The sequence below is a fragment of the Alligator mississippiensis genome, chromosome 5 (genome assembly GCF_030867095.1).
Source record: "Alligator mississippiensis isolate rAllMis1 chromosome 5, rAllMis1, whole genome shotgun sequence".
Lineage (NCBI taxonomy): Eukaryota > Metazoa > Chordata > Crocodylia > Alligatoridae > Alligator > Alligator mississippiensis.
Genome location: NC_081828.1, coordinates 494097 through 506509, shown reverse-complemented (window position 1 = coordinate 506509; position 12413 = coordinate 494097). Strand labels below are relative to the sequence as shown.

Sequence of the window (12413 nt, the reverse complement as noted above, 5' to 3'; positions counted from 1 at the left end):
CACATCTGGAATTCTGTGTTCAATATGGGCCTCCCGCTACAGAAAGGATGTGGACAAATCCTGACAGAGTGCACTGGAGGGCTACAAAAGCGGTTAGAGAGCTGAGGTACATGACGTGTGAGGAGAGGCTGAGGGAACTGGTCTTATTTAGTCTGGAGTCAAGAAGACTAAAGGGGGATTTAATAGCAGCCTTCAGCTCCCTGAACGGGGTTCCAAAGAGGATGGAGCTGGACTGTTCTCAGTGAAGGCAGATGACAGAACAAGGAGCAATGGGCTCAAGTCACATCAAGGGAAGTTGACGCTGGGTATTAGGATAATTTTTTTTCCTGAGGAGGGTAGTAAAGCACTGGAACAGGCTCCCCAGAGAAGTGGTGGGGTCTCCATCCTTGGAGGTGTTTAAGACCCAGGCAGACAAAACCTTGGCTGGGATGATATAGTTGGGGCTGGTCCTGCTCAGAGCAGGGGGTTGGACTAGATGTGACCTCTGGAGGTCCCTTCCCAACCTCATGTTGTATGATTCTACGATAATAATACAATACTTTCCATTTTGTTTACAGTTCCCTTCTTAATTTCTCTTAACATTGTTTGCCTTTTTGACAGTTTCTGTGCACTGAGTAGATGTTTTTAGTGAACTGTCCGCAATGACTACCAAATCTCTTTCCTGTGTGGTAGCAGCTAATACAGAGCCCATCATAGTGCAAGTATAGTTTGTAGAAAGGTCTCAGCTGCTTTCAGGACTATTGTTAGAAGCCTCAGGACTGATAATACTTAGTCTGATTCACCTGCTACTGGGAAGTTAAACAGGATATGGTTACAGCGCAGGGTAAACAGCAGGGCCAGGACTTCCTAGGGCCCTCGCAGATACACAGGGAGTTCATGTCTATTAGATCCTAAACAGGCAGCAGGAAAGAAAGCCTGGTGCTGGCACTGGCTGGGCCATTAAGCAAATGATGTGCTTATGAGACCTATAGGCAGGATGAACATGTCACACTGAGGGGGGACTGCATTCACATCTACACACTCGCATGGACAGTCCACAAATGAACCAGGCGAGATTCACCAAGGATGAGTGCAAAGTCCTTCACCTGGGACAGAATAACTGTGTGCATAAATCCAGACTGGGGAATGACTGGCTGGGCTGCAGTGTGCAGAGAAGGACCATAAGTTGAATATGAACCAGTGCACAAATGCTGCACAAAAGCACCAGAATCCTGGGCTGTATTGACAGGAGTGTCACTTGCAAACAAAGGGCAGCAATTCTTCCACTCCACTGAGCACTGACTGTTGAGGCCTCCCATAGAGGCCCATGTCCAGTTATGGACCCCCACCACTTCAAGATGGATGCAGACAGTTTGGAAAAAGTACAGCACAGAGCAATAACAATAATTTAGGGTCTGGGAGGCAAGACCTATGAGGAAAGGCTGAAACAACTAGGGTTATTTAGTCTGAAGAAGAGAAGGCCGAGGGGGGGATTTGACACAGTCTTCCAATACCTGAAGGACAATTATGGAGAGGATGAGATGAGCTTTTGTCTGTGGCTGTAGGGGACAGGACTAGGAGCAATGGCCTCAGACTTCAGCAGAGGAAACTGAGGCTGGAGATCAGAAGGAGCTTTCAGACTCTGAAGTTAGTCAAGCACTGGAACAGGTACCTAGAAAAGCCATGGAATCTCCATCCCTGGAAATGTTCAAGAGCAGGCTGGACAGACATGTGGCTGGGATGATTAAGTTAGGGACGCTCCTGCCTTGAGCAGGAGGCTTGACTAAACAGCTTTGTGAGGCCCCTTCCAGCCCTACCTCCATAGGGGGAGACAGCAGCAGACACTGAAGAACTCCAGTCTAGGAGCAGGACCAATGAATGGAAGCTGAAGCAAGTGAGTTGAAAGAGAAATAAGGGAGAGCGACTGTGCCTGGGGCAGGATCCTCCACCTCCAGCTAGGAGAGATTGGATGCATTCCTGGAAGGCTTGCTATGGGCTCCACGTTCTAAAAAGGATGCAGAAAAGTTAGAGAGAGTCCAAAGATGGGTGGCAAAAGAGATAAAGGACTTGGAAAGCAAGTCACGCAAGAAGAGGTTGAAGGAAATAGGCATGTTCCATTTGTGGAAAAGTCAATGAAGAGAGGACATGATAGGAGTCTTCAAATATCTGAGAGCTGCCATAAAGGGGAGACAGAAAACGCTTTCTCCTTCACTGCAGAGAGTAGGTTGTGTAGCACAGGCTTGAAGATGCAGCCAAGCAGGTTCAGGTTGGATATCAGGAAAAATATCTTCATATTTAGGAGCAGCAAAGCAGTGGAACAGACTCCCCAGGGAAGCTGTGTAATCTCCTTCGCTGGGGGTTTCCCAGACCAGGCTGGACAAGCACTGGTTAGATAGGCATCTAGCTGGGGTCATCTAAACCCAGCACTCTTTTCCTGCCTACGCAATAGATTGATGATCTATTGAGGTCCCTTCCGACCCTAGCATCTGTGAATCTATGGATCTATGGTCAGGCATGATTTAGAAGTACAGTGCTCCCTGAAGAGTGACAGTTGCAGTGGTGATGAAAAAGGCTGGTTGGCTGAGCTCTATTCTGGGGTTCTTGTAGGGAGCATCTGGGGAAACTCAGAGTGGGCAGACTCACAGTAAATCATGCTTTTAAACAGTTCTGCAGGAAGGACACCCGTGTGCCTTCTTCACCCCAGGGGAGGTGGCAGCCCGGGCCTGGCAGCAGGCCGCAGAGACTGCTCTCTGAGTGGATCCCCATAATCTCATGTGCAATGGTATGGGGGGGGAGTGCTATCCCCTGGTGAACACTACTTTTGTAACTGTGTTGTTGCAAGTGTGTCTGATGGGGACCAAGGAGAATGAGTGAGGCTCTGAAAGAGCTGTGGGATGGGAAGAAGGTCCCAGGGCAGATGGCAGGGAAGGTCCTAGGGCAGAAGAAGTGGAACCTGTGGAAGAAGAGGGAACCGGAGTGGTACAATAAAGCCTGTTACTTTGGAGCAGAGTCTGCTGTGCTGTTTGGGATATCAGCACTCTGATACCCCCCCTCTTTGAAAGAAGAAACCCCACCCCCACTTCCTGGGAGCTGACCAAAAAGAAGGAACTCACAGAGGTGGGGGTGCTACAGGTCACTGGAAAAGCCAAAGGTCTGTCCCTTGTGAAGCCATGCCAGGGCTGGCTGCAGGGGGTCCTCTTAGGAGAGGGAGACAAGACAAGGCTGTTTCTTGGAGAGGCTTGAGGAAGAACTTTCCCTTCACTCTGAAAGGAACATTGATTCCAGGACCCCCTAACACACTGATCACAGAGCTGGTGGATAGTGGAGAGGACTGTGCTCAGTGGCTGGAGGATGAGACAGAGCTCCATGATTAGCTTAGTTACTGGAGAAAACGAAAGAGGTGTAATAAGTTTGTGCAGGAAATGGGATGACAGACGGGAGAATACCAACTGCCTGGTTAGGGGGTAAAAAGTGGGCTCCAGAGCCGGCTACAGTCATCCTTGGCCCTAGGCAGGTGGTGCAGACCCCTATGAAGGAGCAGCTCAAGTGTCTCTGCACTGCACATTACCCAAGTCGTGCCCTCGCCCACTGCTCACCCCCCAGCATTGCTCACGTCTCTCAGAAGCACCTGTCCTCTGGTCCCGCTGTAAGCTCCACAGCTTTGTGTCACCTGCGGACTCTGCCAGCTCTGCCCCCAGACAGGCTTTGCATGAAGCCTGGTACCCTTTGACTGCGAGGCAACTCCTTTAATCCTACCCTCTGCTTTGTCTTCCGGCCTGTTTGAAGTGTGACAAGGCTTCACACTGCACACCAGGACAGCTTGGTTCTTTCAGTAACCTCACAGGTGGGACCTTGCTGAAGGCCTCTGAAAGCTAAACAGGCTGTCAGCAGGTTCTCCGTCATTCACTGCTTTGCTACCTATCTGGCACACTCTAGCAGCCGCTCACAGAAATGGGATCCTTACCCCAACAAGGCAGTTCAGCTGAGTCGTTCTCATCTGCTCCTGCAGCAACCCAGACCCCCACTGCCCCATACAGTCTCTGGAATTGCTCATCCTGTTCCCCTCACCAGTCAGCATTATGTGCTGGAGCTTGGCATTCACCTTGTTCCTGGCTTGGGCAGGCGTTCCAATAGGGAATCCCAACCGGAGAACCATGCAGGGGGCCTTGGAGATGATCCGCACCACGTAGAACGAAGAAGGGGTTGGATCCTCTGAGCTGGAAAAGGAGTTGGTTATTGAGGAGGCTGCAGGGAGAGTGGTCTGGCCAAGAGGCTGGGCCTTAGTGGTACAGTTCACAGCCCTCCAAAGCTCCAAGGCAAAGGGATGCCTATCCCTGCTGCAGAGTGCCAGGCAGGGGAGTGTTGCCTGCTGTGCAGGAGCAAACTCTTCTCAGCCATGGCAGAGGCTTCTGCAGGAAACTGGCAGGCTGAGCACAGAGCCCAGGCTGAGATCAGCCAAGCTGAGCCAACAAACCCACCACGCAGGGACGAGCCCACCCCATTTCTGTTGTCCCATGGAAGAGCAGAACAGCAGAGCCTGCGGGGCAGGTTACAGCAGGAAAGCTGCTGGGCTCAGGGAAGTATCAGACCAAAGTCAGCTGTGAGCTGTTGCCAGCTGGAATGGGGCCAGAAGCAAACAGGGCTTTAACAAGTACTTGTCACAATGGGGGGGAGGTGTGGACAAAGGGCAGGTCAGTGCACAGGAGGAACCTCAGCCCCTCTAGCTGCCTTTGTGCTACCTGTCCTTGTCCCTGAGGGCTCCTGCCTAAGCAGGACATCAGCAGCACAGGACACCCCCCCAACCAAGCGCCACTCACCTGTGTATCAGCTTCACGTAGGAGTAGCCTTCCACCAGTACAAAGCTACTCCAGTCCCGCAGCAGGGAGGTGAGGGCAGAGTGCGAGATGCGGCACTGGATGGTGCTATAGCGGCCGTTGTTCCCAGGCGTGTGCAGGTGTTTGGGGACCGGCCTGCAGAAGAGGCCAGTGAGGTGATAACCAGGCAGTCCTGCCCATGCCATCTCACTCTGGGATAGACCCTACAGCACCTGTCCCACCCCTCTAGCTAGGCCCAGAAGCAACAGGGCCTCACCTTCACTCATGGATAGTTGCTACCAAGCCCCTCCCCACCCATCGTATCTGCAGGCTCTTCCAGCTCTTGCCTTCAAAGGGACCCTGATCCCCATCTGCTGCCACCCCCCAACACCCAAAACACGTACACATAGCAGGGGACACATCACTTATAAAAATCAGAAAAAGTGAGGGTTGGAAGGGATGTCAGAAGGTCACATCTAGTCCAACCCCCTGCTCAAAGCAGGACCAGCCCCAACTACATCATGCCAGCCAAGGCTTTGTCTACCCAGGTTTTCAAAACCTCCAAGGATGGAGACTCCACCACCTCTGGGGAGCCTGTTCCAGTGCTTTACTACCTCCCTCATGAGAAAGATTTTCCTAATATCCAACCTCAACTTCCCTTGCTGTAACTGGAGCCCGTTGCTCCTTGTCCTGTCATCTGCCCCCACTGAAAACAGCCCAGCTCCATCCTGTTTAGAACCCCCGTTCAGAGAGGTGAAGGCTGCTATCAAATCCCCTCCTCAGTCTTCTCTTCTCCAAACTAAAATCAGCCCAGTTCCCTCAACCTCTCCTCACAAGTCATGTCCCCCAGCCCCCCAACCATTTTCCTTGCCCTCCACTGGACTCTCTCCAATGTGCCCACATCCCTTCTTAGCGGGGGCACAAAACTGGACACAGGACTCCACATGTGGCATCACCAGCGCTGAATAGAGGGGAATAATCTCTTCCCCCAATCTGCTGGCAACACACCTACCAATGCAGCCCAGGATGCCATTGGACTTCTTGGCAACAAGGGCATACTGCTGGCTTCTATTCAATTTCTTGTGCCCGTCCCCCCAGGTCCTTTTCCATACAGCTGCTGCCCAGCCAGTCAGCCCCCAGCCTCCACCAGTGCATGGGATTGTTCCCTCCTAAGTGCAGGACTTTGCATGTGTCCTTGTTGAACCTCATCAGATTACTTTTGCTCCAATCCTCCAATTTGTCTAGGTCACTCTGAATCCTAGCCCTACCCTCTAGCACAGAGGTGGGCAAAATGTAGCCCACGGGCCAAATGCAGCCCGCCAAGGCCATTCTATTTGGCCTGTGGGGCCCTTAAAAATTTTTGAAAATTAGTATTTGCCTGCCCCTGGCTGCCTGTCACGTGGCCCTTGATGGCTTGCCAAAACTCAGTAAGCGGCCCTCCGCCCAAAATAACTGCCCGCCCCTGCATTAGCATGTCTATCACTCCCCCCCAGCTTGGTGTCACTTGAAGACTTGCTGAGGGTGCATTCCATCCCATCTTCCAGGCTGTTGAAGAAGACATTGAACAAAACTGGTCCCAGGACCGATCCCTGGGGCACTCCACTTGACACTGACGATCCAGCCAGTTTTCTATCCACCTTAGGATCCATTAAGCCAGCCTGTACTTCCCTAGTTTGCCTGTGAGAATGCTGTGGGAGACCGTATCAAAAACCTTGCTAAAATCAAGGTACACCACATCCACTGATCACCCCACATCCACAGAACCAGTCACCTCATCATAGAAGGCATCAGGTTGTTCAAGCATGACCTGTCCTTGGTGAATTCATGCTGCCTCTTCCTAATCACCTTCTTCTCCAAGTGCTTAGAAAAGGATTCCTTGAGGATCTGATCCACGATTCTTTCAGGGACTGAGATGAGGCCAACTAGTTTGTAGTTCCCTGGATCCTCCTTTTTTGCTTTCTTAAATACGGGGAATAGATTTGCCCTTTTCCAATCGTCCAGGACCTCTCCTGATCGCCGTGAGTTTTCAAAAATAACGAGCAGTGGCTCTAGAATCACATCAGCCAACTCCCTCAGCACCCTCAGGTGCATCCCATCTGGCCCCATGGACTTGCACACATCCAGCTTCTCTAAATAGTCCTTAACCTGTTCTTTCACCACCGAGGGCTGCTCACCTGCCCCCCAACCTGTGCTGTCCAGTGCAGTAGTCTGGGTGCTGACCTTGCCTGTGAAGACTGAGGTGAAAGAGGCATTGAGTACTTCAGCCATTTCCCCATCCTCTGTCATAAGGTAGCCTCCACCATTCAGTAGGAGGCCCACACTATCCCTGACCTTCCTTTTGTTGCTGACATACTTGTAGAAACCCTTTTTGTTATCCTTCACATCCCTCATAGCTGCAACTCCAATTACGCTTTGGCCTTCCTGACTTCATTCCTGCATGCCTGAGCAATATTCTTATACTCCTCCCTATTTTGTCCAAGTTTTCACTTCTATGAAACCTATGAATCTTTTTTGGTAAGCTTCCTTTCTGTGATTTAGCCACTGAAGAGCTCCCTGCTAAACCAAACTGGTCTCCTGCCATACTTGTTAGTCTTCCTGTGCACCAGGATCATTTGTTCCTGCACCCTCAGGAAGGTTTCTTTAAAATATAGCCAGCTCTCCTGGACTCCTTTCCCCCTCAGACTGGCTTCCCAGGGGATCCTGCCCATGCATTCCTTGAGGGAATCAGTCAACTTTTCTGAAGTCCAGGGTCCTTACTTTGCTACTCTCCCTTCCTTCTTGTCCTCAGGATGCTCATATTAATCCTCTCATGGTCACTGCTGCCCACATTGCAATCTTTTATACATTCCCCATCAATTCTTCCCTGTTTGTGAGCAGCAGGTCAAGAAGAGCATGGCCCCTAGTTGGCCACTCCAGCACTTGCACCAGGAAGTTGTCTCTAACACTCTCCAAAAACTTCTTGGATTTCCTGTGCACTGCTGTATTGTCCTCCCAGCAGATATCGGGATGATTGAAGTCCCCCATGAGAACCAGGGCCCGTGACAGGAAACTTGCTGGCTCCCAGGGGCTGTGGGACCAGACTTGATCAGGCCAGAATCCTATTCACCTGGGAGCAGCCACCTGCTGGTGTTGCTCTTTGGGAGAGCTTCCCTGCCCTTCAGGGTTGAAAGGTTCACCAGTTACAGGCTGCAGCTGCCCATCTGTGTGGGCAGAGTGCCTGCTGTTCAGAGCGCAACCTTGCCAAGACCTGCCATAGTGTTAGGAGCACCAAACCAGGTCTGCTCCCACAGGCTCCCAGGACTCTGGCTCTGCCAAGGAGGGGAGTCTGAGCCAGCCTTCTCCAGCTGTCAGGGAAGCATAGGCAGGTATGCTTGTCCTTGGCATGCTTCACCCTGCCTTTCTCAACAGGGCTGTACATGACCTTTGGCACCCAGGAGCAGCCCCAGCCTATTGGGTTGCACACCAGGGAGCTTACCTGAGTCACTCCACACCTGGGGAGGGACACCTTGGCTCCCTGGGATGGCTGCATGGAGTCCCTGCAGTCCGGTTCTCCCTCCAGAGTAGAGCACCAGGGAAGCCGACACTCTGGGAAGGTGCCTTCCCAGGCTGCAAACGGCTAGTACACAGGCAGCATGGGCTCCCAGATGCACAGGCCTCACCTCCCCAGTCATGCAGCTGGCATGCTTCTTCCCAAGTCACCCTTCTGGGCCTGAGCAACTCAACCTCTACCATCCCAGAGCTGGACTGTGAGGGTTCCAGCTATGCAACCAGATCCAGTTGGCCCAGCACTGCTTCCCTCCCCTGACAGCAGTGTGGTCCATACAGGCTGTGGCCTCTGGCACCTACGTGTCATGCTCCAGCAGCAGAACGATGCGATGCATGTGCAGCCACCTCTGCCAGAAGTTTGCATCCATGGAAAGGATTGGTTTCCAGTAGGAGGCGAACTGCGAGTGGCTGGAGTCAGACCCGCTGTGCTGCAAGGACAATACCTGGAAGAGAGAGGCCTGCTGCTGTCGGGAGCCACAGGGCTGGCCGATGCTGGCAGCGAGCAGACTGGCTACAGTGATCTGGATCTCCGGGACAGCAAATGCCTCTAAGTAGGGACAGAGCTAGGTCATGGGCATCCAGACAGCTATGACAGCCAGCCCGTGCCTTAGCATGGGTGGGAAGCATCAGGCTGAGTGTGTACACTCTAGCTGGAGAGCTGGGAGCCGTCAGGTGCATGTATTCTGCAGCTGCCTTGCAGATGCCCCATGGGGCTAAGATGCAGCAGCTGGAGCAGACGCTCGAGGCACAACATCCAGGCAGGGTCAGCAGCAAAGGGCTCTCACAGGGCTGCGTGCTGCAGCAAAGCTCTCACTGAGCAGCATGGGGAGTGGGGCTCATGCTGAACGAGTTATGAAGGACCAGTGCTGCTGTTACGATCACCAGCACGCACCCATCTGGCTCTTAATTCCTCCATCCCAGGCCGCAGAACAGGAGGCTGCACTGCTCTTGGGGAGGGAGAGCACAGTAGCACAGTGGAACTGGGTGGGGTGGGGTCATGCCAGCATGGTGGAGCCCAATGGGCTGTAAAAGAGGAACCATACTGGTACAGTGGAGCCTGGCAGGGTGAGAGAGAGGGCTGTACATGGTGGATCCTGGTGGGGTGGGGGAGGTGGCTGTGCCAGTACAGTGGAGCCTAGCAGGGCAGAGGGGGCCATACCGGTGTGGTGGAGCCTGGTGGGATGTAGAAGAGGGGCACCCCGTTCTTGGTGCTTTCTGGGATGGTGAAGTGCTCAGGAATGGTGTCAAAGGACTGCAGGTGAACCAGCATCTGATCTGTCTGGTTGATGCTGAAAGACAAGGAGCCAGTTTTTGCTCAGGAGGTTATACCAGGGCAGCTGCAGCCGGTACACAGAGAGCGCTACTCCCAGGAGAGAGGGTTTTTGTGCCAGGGAGGTACCTGAGCACAGCAGCAGGGGTAAGGGTCAGTGACAGAAGTGGCACCATCAAGGGCTCTGCAAAGAGGCAGAAGTGAGCGTCACCTATCTTGGGGAGGGGATGATGTGGCAGGCGCTCCTGCCCTTGGGAGCATCAGGCAAGTAAGAGATGCTGCTGCTATTGCAGCCCTGTGCCCAGGCCACATGTGCCACCAGCCTTTGGAAGGGTGGCACAGCACAGTGCCACATATAGAGGATGATGCTCCCACTGCCCCTTGCTTGGCGCTGGGGGGTGAGAACAAGACCAGAGGTCAAGAAACACAGCACAGCTGTCCCTAGGCAAATCCAGTGACTGAGGACGCAGGCCAGTTCAAGTCCTCCCTTCCCTCAGGCAGCTGGCAACCCAGGTGTCCCAGACCACAGCTCTGCAAGGCAAAGAAAAGATGGCCTGCCTGTGCACTAGGAGAGCAGGGGGAAGGGTGCCAGCTCTGAAGACAAGGGGCTGGAAGTGGTGAGCCAGGCTCACCTCTGCAGTGTGTTCCAGAAACGACGGATGACTGTGGTGCGGTACAGGCTGGTGATGGGCTTCCTCATGGTGCAGCTGATGTCATGCAAGATGTCATAGCTGCCCTCCATTGTCACCTCCACCCACGTGCTGCGCTTGGAGGGGTCCAGGGGCCACGGTGCCACAGCCAGGTACTCAATCCGCATATTGTGCTTCCACAGCAGCACAAGCTTCACTTCCAGCTGGGAGCCACCTGCGGCACAGGACGGGGGGCCATGAGTGGGTGGGAATAGCTCCTCCCACCCTGCCCTCCCTCAGGCCCTGTCCCACAGTGAGGCAACACTGGACCCAGGGCTTCTCAATGGGCAGAAGGATTACCAGCACTCTTTGGTCACTCTCCCAGTCCCAGTATGGTGTCAGGGCCAAGCTCAGTGCCCAAAAGACAGCTCCACAGCAAGGCAGACAGGCTTCCTTTGGAACTCCTGGGACAGGGACCCCATGATGCCCATCACTAGCCTGTCCTCACTGCCCCTGCCCTGAAATGCCCTGGGACTTCCCCTCAGCCCACCACTGCCTGCTCTGTCCTGCAGCTCAGAAGCATCTCTGGAGCACTGGAAGCCACCAGGTGCAGGTGTTCTGCAACTGCCTTGCAAATGCCGCATGGGGCTGAGGTGCAACAGCTGGAGCAGATGCTCAAGGCACAACACCTAGGCAGGGTCGTGCCTTGACCCTGCTCTACAGCATGTAGGTTCCTCCCGTGCTCTATTCACCATGGCAGCTAAGCACCTGCCAGTCAGGCATTGCGCAACTAACACCTGCCCTGGACAAGTGGAGGTGTGGGGAGAATTTCACTCTCACCCTGGGAGGTGGATGTCCTGCTCAGTACACACCCCTTAAGTGCAGACCCCATTGTCTGTGGCAGGCTGGAGAAGCATGCCTTGTGCTGGGAATAGAAGATGGTGACTGTGGAGGATTTGCATCCCAGCCTTATCCAGGTCTTCTTCGCTGGTTTCTGTTGTTTTTCCTCTCTCTCTTTTAAACTTAGTCCCCTCACCTGTCTAGCCCTCTGATGTCTAAGCAGCTCACTGAAGTAACTGAGAGGCCCATTTGCCTAGTGACTGGCCTTACACACCTGAGTGGGGGCTTAAAGTCTCCACTGTTCTAAGCAATGACCTCATGGCTGGGAGGGGAGGCAAAAGCCACTGTCCCTCTGCTCGGTAACCAGTGATGCTGGCAGCCAACCTCTCCTGGCCTTCATTGGATCAGGTAAATGAGGTCAGAAGGTCTATATAAACCAAGACTGCCCAGGAGAAGGGGTGGCAGCCGTGATGAAGACACAGAGATGAGCTGGACATCTGCAGCTCTGTCTCTCTTGAAACACATGGACATACTACGAACTGCGTGTCTCCAAAGGGAAGCTCTATCAGCCTCTGGATGATACTTGCAAGTAAGCCACTTGAGATCTAACTAGATATATAGCTTGCAGTAACACCGATGCATGATCAAAGGCTACTCAGCCACCCTTTTTGCTCCAAGGTATTTCTCTGATATTGCTCTATCCTATACCCTACTCTAAACCTACTCCTTGTAATCAATAAACTTCTCCTCTGTACCTAGCGTGGGAGACTTATTAGGAGAGACCCTAGATTGTGCCTTGGTGTCCCCTTGGTTTGGCTGACTAAAGGAGACCACTATTTGTGTTTCAGACTAAGGGAAGCACAGCAAGTTCTTGCTGTGTGCCAAGTACCCTCAAGGACTACAAGGCCTGTGTACCCCAGGGGGCACAGGGCCTAGAAACAGTCTAGACCCTGGGTGGTGGCAGCGTTACTCCTAGGCTTGCAGGTGTGCTCCAGGAAGGGGGCCTTGTGGGCCCGAGTCCAGACTCTCCTACAGCAGACACTACCTCAGGCCTGGAGCTCGGGGGGCACCTTTTTCTTTCAGTATAAGATAAGGAATTGTGTTTTAAAGTTTGTATGTGTGTATTTTGTATCTCCCCTTGTATTTTGGTATTTTTATCTATTTGTGTGCCATGGCATTATTCTTGTAGCTTATTTTTTTATACACCTCACCTTTTAACTAAATGTGTCTAGTTTCAGAAGTAAGTTATACACTGTAACAATGTTAACAAGGGCAGGAATTAAAACTGCCGCTTCCCTGTATCAGGCGGGCCCCTGAAAGAGCGAGTGAATCAGT

General features: G+C 52.9%; 1 protein-coding gene across 5 annotated transcripts in view; it reads right to left on the bottom strand.

Annotated features, from left to right (window-relative positions):
• The window catches only part of SZT2 (SZT2 subunit of KICSTOR complex), a 74272-nt gene that overhangs the window by 46174 nt on the left and 15685 nt on the right, over nucleotides 1-12413 (bottom strand). For all 5 annotated transcript variants that reach the window (XM_059727689.1, XM_059727687.1, XM_059727686.1 and 2 more), the window contains 5 exons: nucleotides 10242-10473; nucleotides 9499-9628; nucleotides 8640-8782; nucleotides 4797-4949; nucleotides 4082-4196 (listed from right to left, as the gene is read on the bottom strand). In XM_059727689.1, the coding sequence (XP_059583672.1) occupies nucleotides 4082-4196; nucleotides 4797-4949; nucleotides 8640-8782; nucleotides 9499-9628; nucleotides 10242-10473 (773 nt within the window). The remainder of the gene's footprint in view (nucleotides 1-4081; nucleotides 4197-4796; nucleotides 4950-8639; nucleotides 8783-9498; nucleotides 9629-10241; nucleotides 10474-12413) is intronic.